The sequence below is a fragment of the Lithobates pipiens genome, unplaced genomic scaffold (assembly GCF_037356315.1).
Source record: "Lithobates pipiens isolate NorthernLeopardFrog02 unplaced genomic scaffold, aLitPip1_a1.2 Scaffold_23, whole genome shotgun sequence".
In the NCBI taxonomy this organism is placed as follows: Eukaryota; Metazoa; Chordata; class Amphibia; order Anura; family Ranidae; genus Lithobates; species Lithobates pipiens.
Window position 1 is genome coordinate 300,579,529 of NW_027507785.1, and position 9,113 is coordinate 300,588,641.

The 9,113-nt window shown below is 44.3% G+C and overlaps 1 protein-coding gene across 1 annotated transcript in view; it reads right to left on the reverse strand.

The window, feature by feature from the left end:
* DNAJB4 (DnaJ heat shock protein family (Hsp40) member B4) overlaps nucleotides 1–7,645 on the reverse strand; it is a 40,962-nt gene extending 33,317 nt beyond the window's left edge. The window contains exon 1 of the mRNA XM_077450403.1: nucleotides 7,264–7,645. Within this exon, the coding sequence (XP_077306529.1) occupies nucleotides 7,264–7,474 (211 nt within the window). The 5' untranslated portion in view covers nucleotides 7,475–7,645. The remainder of the gene's footprint in view (nucleotides 1–7,263) is intronic.
* Nucleotides 7,646–9,113: the final 1,468 nt, after the last annotated feature.

Below are 9,113 nucleotides of genomic sequence, written 5' to 3' on the forward strand. Positions count from 1 at the left end.
TGAATGCAGCCATTGACGTCACCGGCGCATGCGCTCTGAAGTATGCCGGACCTTCAGAGTACTGTGCCAGAACCGAGGGCTCGCACACGCATGCGTGGGAATGACATCAGCGCATATCATCGGCCACTCACACAGCCAGAGTCCCCAAACCGGGAAGGAAGAATGGGGGAAGATGGAAGTCCTGTCAGCGGTGACAGCGTGCCACTGAAGGGCTTCGTTCCAAGGTAGGTGTTTCAAAGTGTGCTAGTATGTGATACATACTAGCACATTATGCAATTATCTAACTGCAGAAAGTTTTTTTATTTTTTATGTAGCGGTTTACAAGCACTTTGAAGAGAAACTTCACCCTTGTTTGCATTCTCTCCCTTTCCCTGCCACAATTTTTTTTTTGGGGGGGGGGAGCGGGTACCTGGTTTTGACAGGTACCTGCTCCCACTTCTGGTCACATGGGCCATGGTGATCTGAGCTGGAAGTTTGCCCCCACTTTCCCCCCTGTTGGACCATTCACAAAACTGTGGGACCATTAACAAAGCGCAGTGCTGCTCGTGCATGTGCAGTAGGTTTCTCTTACTTAAAGGGGTTGTAAACACTTGGTTTTTGTTTTTTTTAAATAACAAACATGTCACACTTGTCCACGTTGGAGAAGCGCTCTCCTTGGTGGACACCTGTGCGGACACGCTTCCGATTCCTGCATCTGTGCCCATTCACACAGAATGCAGGACTCAGCCCCACCCCCAGCGGCGCGTCATTGGATTTGATTGACACCAGTGGGAGCCAATGGCTGCGCTGCTATCAATCTACCCAATCGGGACACAAGACACCAGCTACAGATGGTGTGCTCATTCCTGGACAGAGGATGACAGCATCCAGGTAAGTAAAATGGGGGGGGGGCTGGGGGGCTGCAGCACTAAAAAAGTATTTTCACCTTAATGCATAGAATGCATTAAGGTGAAAAACCATGAGGGTTTACAACCCCTTTAAGATGCTGATACCTGCACTAGAAGCCGATTGAAGGATCGGCTCGGGGGAGGACATGGCTGGATCCCTGGACAGGTAAGTGTCCCTATATTAAAAGTCAGCAGGTATAGTATTTGTAGCTGCTGACTTTTAATTTTTGGAAGGAGCCTGTAGCTCCTCTTTAATGGCAATATCATTTTGTTTGCTTTGGATTTTTTTCTGCCTCCTTGTAACATAGCTCCCAACTGTCCTTGATTTTGAGTGACTGTCCTCTATTTGTCCCTCTGTCCCTCTTTCCTCCTCATTTGTCCCTCATTTTGGTCTGCTCTATATAGTATGTATGTGTGTATGTAAAATGCACTATTCAGCTTTCAAAAAGTGTTTGCCAGTGGTAACACTTTCATCCAATTTCTAAATTGTTGCATTTGTAAGTCTCAAAAGCCAATATAAAGAAATAGTAGTGGTAAAAAATAAAAAAAAGCACTTGTGGGTTTAACTAATCTTTTTTTTTGTGTAAATTTCGTCTTTAAAAAGGAGGGGGGGGGGGGGCAGGAGGTGTACTTACTTTTGCTAATAGGTGTAACTCCTTACCACCTTACCATCTCAAAAAATTGTGAGATATTTTGTAATGTCCTCATTGAGAATACGGAAAAACTGAAAGGAATACTGCGCTGTGACTATCAAACCCCAAACTTAGAAAGCAGCAAACATCACCGAAAGACGAAACGGTTTGAATATAAGGTTACGCTAACTAATAGTATACATATAAGCTACTATCTAAGTAAAAATGATATGACATGTGCCAGTTTAGTGACAGAATCACAATAAAGTGCAAAATCACAATAAAGTGCATATACAACTTCTAACTCATTAAAAATATAATATGTGCCAACTGAGTGACAAAATCGCAATAAAGTGCAAAAATTACAATAAAGTGCAAAAATTACAATAAAGTGCATAAAATAAACAAAAGAAAAATCTTCCCTTGTACACACGGTCAGACATTCCGACAACAAAATCTTGTTGTCCGAAACTGATGTTGCATACACACGGTCGGACAAAGTTGTAAAATCCGATCGTTCGTAACGTGATGGCGGTATTTCGTTACGACGGGACTACGTTCAGGCTAGTAGCTAATAGCTTTGGTCTAGGAATTTGATCTGAGCATGCGTGGCACTTTGTCCGATCGTAATTCTCTACAAACGATCGGACAAAGTCCGATCGGATCATGTTGTCAGAAAATTTTTATATCCAGCTCTCAAACTTTGTTGGTCGGACATTCCGACTGAAAAAGTCCGATGGAGCCCACACGCGGTCGGATTATCCGACAACGCGGTCCGATCGGACATTTTCCGTCGGAATGTCCGACCGTGTGTACAAGGGCTTAAAGTTCATATGAATTGTGAAAAAAGAAGGTCCATGTGAAGACATGATTAGTTCCACATAATCAAGTGCCAACACTCTATAGTGCCCAAAGAGAGATTCTTTGCCAGTACCGCCACACTCTTACGAGTGGCAGTACTGGCAAAGAATCTCTCTTTGGGCACTACAGAGTGTGGACACTTGATTATGCGGAATGAATCACTTCTTCACATGGACTTTCTTTTTTCATAATTCATATGAACTTTAATACTTTTCTTTTGTTTATATTATGCACTTTTGCACTTTATTGTAATTTTTGCACTTTATTGTAATTTTTGCACTTTATTGCGATTTTGGCACTAAGTTGGCCTCATTGAGCTCCCAATTGCACATTAGTTGTGGTCATGTGCACTGCTCTATTTGCACTACAAATCCCATAGTCCATCTCAGGAGCGTGTAAGAGAGGGTGTCTTCATTCTTTACATTACATACAATAGGGCCATGAAGAATGACCACTCTTTAGCAGAAAGTCAGATCACAGCTCAACAGAAAAAGGGATTTGGAGATTTGGAGAAGGCTGAGACCAATAGAAGGGATTTTTATATTTAAATAGATTTTCTTTAAACATAATTTAGTTTTACTTTAATTAGGCTTACATTTAAATTAGCCCTACTTTACATGCACATCAATCAGAGAAGGTATTAAATGTCTGATATTGCCAGAAAAGTACTTCTCACCAGAGTAAAAAAAGGTGAGCAACAGAACTGGTGCTCCATAGTGTGCTGAGGTGCTCAAAGTCTGTTTTTGACTAGTACAATCATTCAGGCCGCGTACACACGGGCGGACTGTTCGCTCAACTTTGTCCGCTGAACAGTGTTTCAGCGGACAGTCCGCTCGTGTGTGGGGCTTCAGCGGACAGTTTCAGCGGACAGTTTGACGAACAAAGTTTTTCGGAAATTCCGAAAAACTGTCCGCTGAAACTTGGTTTGAGCGGACAGTCCGCCCGTGTGTAGGCCACTTTCGAAATGAGCAAACTGTTCCCGCTCGGAGGAAAGTCTGCTCATTCTGAGCGCGTCTCCAGGTAGGCGGGGCCCGCGAGGGAGACGTTGCGGGCCCCGCCGCCTGGTATGGACTTAAAGGGGAACCCCAACGCCGAAAAAAATCGGCGTGGGGGTCCCCCCCAAGTCCACAACAGACCCTTGTCCGAGCACGCTACCCGAGCCGTACCAGGCCGCGTGCCCTCAACATGGGGGGTACCTTGGGGAAGGGGGGGCCGCGCTGCCCCCCCACCCCAAAGCACCTTGTACCTTGTCCGCGCGGCCCCCCCTTCCCCAAGGCACCCCCCATGTTGAGGGCACGCGGCCTGTTACGGCTCGGGAGGGGGGGCGCGCTTTTCCTGGCCGGCCGGGTAGCGTGCTCGGACAAGGGTCTGTTGTGGACTTTGGGGGGACCCCCACGCCGATTTTTTTCGGCGTTGGGGTTCCCCTTTAAGTACATTCCAGGCGGCGGAGCCCGCGACGTCTCCGTCGCGGGCCCCGCCTACCTGCACACGCGCTCGAAATGAGCGGACTGTTGCCTCGTGTGTGGGCGAGTCCGTTCATTTCAAAAGTTGCGCGGACTTAGTACGACGAACAAAGTTTGCCGTATTTGTCCGCTCAAAAAGTGCCGTGTGTGGGCGTGTTCGTTCATTCAAAAGTTTGAGCGGACTGTTTGACGAACTTAGTTTCGGCAGACAGTCCCCGCGTGTGTACGCGGCCTCACTCTTCCTATTCCAAAAATGCCAATTTTTACCAAAGTTTTTGCACTCCGACAATCTATGTACCCCTTACTTATTCCTGTTGGGGGCTTCCAGATTCTGCTAAACCCCCAGACCCCCACAACAACCTTGCCAGGGTTGTAGGGAGGAGGCCCTTGTCCTTGCCAACATGGGGACACGTTGCTTTGCATATGGAGGGCATGTGGCCTGGTATGGTTTACTGGCCTTTTTACTGGCCACCCAGGCTGCATGCTCAGCTAAGGGTCTGGTATAGATTTGAGGGGGGACCTCACACTCCTTTTCTTGTTTTTTCTTGTCTAACTCTGAGTAAGGGGCTTGTCCTCCAAAATGTGTCGGCCTCTGCATTGGATGAGGAGACCTGGCCTACCTGCTGGAGCTGTGCGGCCCACCCTTTGCAGCTACAACAGCTTCAACTCTTCTGGGAAGGCTGTCCACAAGGTTTAGGAGTGTGTCTATGGGAATGTTCGACCATTCTTCCAGAAGTGTGTTTGTGAGGTCAGGTGCTGATGTTGGACAAGAAGGCCTGGTTCGCAGTCTACGCTCTAATTCATCCCACAGGTGTTCCATCGGGTTGAGATCAGGACTCTGTGCAGGCCAGTCAAGTTCCTCCACCCCAAACTCGCTCCTCCATATCTTTATGGACCTTACTTTGTGCACTGGGGCCATCCCCAAACTGTTCCCACAAAGTTGGGAGCATGAGATTGACCAAAATGTCTTGGTATGCTGACACCTTAAGAGTTCCCTTCACTGGAACTAAGGGGCCAAGCCCAACCCCTGAGAAACAGCCCCACGCCATAATCCCCCCTCCACCAAATTATTTGGACCAGTGCACAAAGCAAAGTAAAAATGCAAGTGTCATGTGTATTCTTATTGGAATCTTTGTGTTGTTTGTGTATTTCCTCCAGATCTGTGCAATAATCCAGTGTGAAATCCAGCCTGCTGCTATTCCTTCCTGTGCAGGGTGATTGGTCTTGTATCAACCCCTCCTGTAGTAGGTGGCCTGTTGGATCCCTTCCACAGCTCTGCTCTCTGCACAGGCTACGTACAGCGCAGCGATTATGTCACTGCTACTTTTACAATGTAATAGCTGTGTTTGCAAAGGAATTTTGTGCACACAAATTTGTGTGTGTGCGTTCACACACACACACATAGACACAGTATAATACTGTAAAAATGACATCACCCATCGCTACTGTGCTTCAGTATCACCTTCTTCCCTTGCTTGATTTACCCATGACATACTATCCTCCTTGACATATGGTACATCATTAGTGATGTCAAGGCTCTAAATGTCACCATGGAATACATTGCTTTCCTCCTCACCAGCAGCACCATCTGCACACTGTCCAAATGTTTCCTTCTATCTTAAAAGTAGGCTGCAAAGTATTACTCTGCTACATTGCTGATCACCCTTTGACTGATTGCAGCAGCTGCTTTGATAAATTCTGAAGCACCATCTGACATTTCAGAAGTGTGCCAACCAGTCTCACACACTTTCTACTGACGCACAACCACCACATCCCGGGAGCTAAAAAGCTTCATGCGTGGGTGTCTCTGCCTTTGCAAGAGTTATTTTCTTTGGAACAAAGGCAGTTTAAAGTGCAAATTCATCATTGCTTACCAATTTTGGGCATTGAGTCATATAGGTGAAGTCTACAATCTGAGACAGCATGATGAAGATTGGTGACATCTACAATCTTAGACACCATCGTAAATATTGGTGAAGTCTACAATCTGGGACCCCATGGTGAAGATTGGTAAAGTCTGCAATCTGAGATACCATGGTAATGTGTTGGTGAGATTTAGAATCTGGGACCCCATGGCAAAGATAAGGGAAGTCTACAATCTGAGACACCATGGTGAAGACTGCTGAAGTCTACAATCTGAGACACTATGGTGCAGATTGGTGCAGTCTACAATCTGAAACACTATGGTGAAGATTGGGGAAGTCTACAATCTGAAACCTATGGGGAAGATTGGGGAAGTCTACAATCTGAAACACTATGGTGAAGATTGGGGAAGTCTACAATCTGAAACACTATGGTGAAGATTAGGGAAGTCTACAATCTAAAACACTATGGTGAAGATTAGGGAAGTCTACAATCTGAAACACTATGGTGCAGATTGGTGCAGTCTACAATCTGAAACACTATGGTGAAGATTGGGGAAGTCTACAATGTGAGACATCATGGTGGTGAAGACTGGTGAAGTCTACAATGTGAGACATCGTGGTGAAGACTGGTGAAGTCTACAATGTGAGACATCATGGTGAAGATCGGGGAAGTCTACAATGTGAGACATCATAGTGGTGAAGACTGGTGAAGTTTACAATGTGAGACATCATGGTGAAGACTGGTGAAGCCTACAATGTGAGACACCATGGTGAAAATTGGTGAAGTCTACAATGTGAGACATCATGGTGAAGATTGGGGAAGTCTACAATGTGAGACATCATGGTGAAGATTGGGGAAGTCTACAATGTGAGACATCATGGTGGTGAAGACTGGTGAAGTCTACAATGTGAGACATCATGGTGGTGAAGACTGGTGAAGTCTACAATGTGAGACATCATGGTGAAGACTGGTGAAGTCTACAATGTGAGACACCATGGTGGTGAAGACTGGTGAAGTCTACAATGTGAGACATCATGGTGGTGAAGACTGGTGAAGTCTACAATGTGAGACACCATGGTGAAAATTGGTGAAGTCTAGACACCCTGGTTACAAAGTATCTGCTAAAAAATCTTAAGGCAGATATTACCAATCTCCTTACCAAATATTGCCCTGAGAACCATGGGCATCCTCTGGATCACCCACTACCAGAATCCCCCAAAACTTTTTAGCACCCTGATGGCGCAGCTCACGCATGGCGAGGGGACAGTTCCCTTTCCTATGCAGTAACGGATGCTTATTGACAGCAGGAATTTTCCGGGAACTTCCCAGATGGCGAGTGCTCATTATCGCTGGGGTGTTAACCCTTCAAGCTCTGATCATTTGTGTCCAGAGAAGCTTTTGCCCAACATGGACTGTCTAGCAAGCCTAATACTTTTATAAAGCAATTTATCCTTACACACACATTAACTCCTTCCATGCCATGCTGTTCTGTAGAGCAGATTAATAGCTGTACCACAAGCTTGGATGTTAGCGGATAGCTGATACAATACATACCTTCCTCTCCATACTGGTCATAGATCTCTCGCTTCTTGGGGTCACTTAACACTTCGTAGGCTTCGGCAATCTCCTTAAACTTCTCCTCGGCGTGGGCTGACTTGTTTTTGTCCGGGTGCCACTTCAGAGCTTGCTTTCTGTAAGCTTTTTTGATGTCTTCCTCCGAAGCCCCCTTCTCAATGCCCAAAATCGTATAATAGTCTTTCCCCATATCACCTCTGTCAGTAGGACTGGAATGCACAGAGCTAGTCCGTTGCACTGGATATAGAAAGTCTGATCCCCTCTAAGCGTTCACCAGTCCATCCCCTCCTGTTCATATATAGAGATCAGCTCCCAGCCTCCCATGTACGTCTCTCTCTGCTGCTTGCAGAATTCACCAGCTCTTTCTAGAAAGTTTTTTTTTTTTTAAACAAGCTAAAGCTTTATTAGATGACAGAGGCAGCATAATCTCTGTGTAACCCATTGCATATCTGGCTTTTTAGCTGGGTAAGGGGGGCGGAAAACAAGCCAACGAGCCAGTACAAAAAGCGCTCTGTGCCTTTCCTGTTGCCATTCTCTACGTCACTTTTAAAGAGAAGTTTTACCATTTTAGTACATACCACATTGTACAAAATATGTTGTTACTAAATAAAAATGGACCTATAGCTAATACTGTTAAATAGGCGTTGATTGACTAAAGGCAAATAGACTGTGCACTTTGCAAAGTAAAAATGCTCCAGAGCTTAGTGAATGATGTGAAGCTTCACTTTGCAAAGAATATTTTTAGACTCATATGCTGTGGCATGTTATTGCCATCATCCCTGAATAGTGGATAAAATTGATCAAACCTCAAATTTGGTTGGGATTTTTAAGGCAATATAAAAAATGTACTAGCTGTATATAAAAAATATATTTTATTATAAGTACAAAAAGAAGAAGACATTATTACTATATATACAAAGTATATATAAAAAATATACAGTAAAGCATAAAACAATACCACATGCATAAGTTTATGCGACAAAGCGAGCGGCTATTTCTCCTACACTTTTCGAAAAATATGTGTAAATAGTTTCTTCTTCAGGGAAGCCACTTTATGTTTGTTTTTAACATCAAAAGGACATTTCTCTCTTTCTTGGCACCTCCCAAAACAAAGAAGACGGACCAAAGAGGAAAAAGTAAAAATAATAATGATCTGCTGAATATTCACCGCACTACAAAGCCCAGGAGTCTGGAAGACTCAACAGTAGATGGGAATAAAAAGCTTCTTTAATGCAAGTCCAATGGCTCAACGGGTGAGGAAACCCCACGTTATATGAGCCCTCAATTATCAGGAGGACCGCAGTATTGAAGTCCAACATTCAGAAATGTCCTTTTGATGTTAAAAACAAACATAAAGCGGCTTCCCTGAAGAAGAAACTATTTACATATATTTTTCGAAACGCGTAGGAGGAAATAGCCACTCGCTTTGTTGCATAAACTTATGCATGTGGTATTGTTTTATGCTTTACTGTATGCCAACATAACAATGTCATATTATGGACTTTCTTTGTATATATAGTAATAATGTCTTCTTCTTTTTGTACTTATAATAAAATATATTTTTTATATACAACTAGTACATTTTTTATATTGCCTTAAAAATCCCAACCAAATTTGAGGTTTGATCAATTTTATCCACTTTGCAAAGAATACCCAATCATGACCAAAAAAAATAAAGAAAACTGCATTTTTGCTTCCACATGATTGGATGTTGAAAGTCAGCAGAGCTTCTGTTCATTTAGGCTGCTTTCACACTGCAGCGGGAGCGGCGTCGGCGGTAAAGTGCCGCTATTTTTAGCGGCGCTTTACCGTCGTTTTAGCGGCGGTGT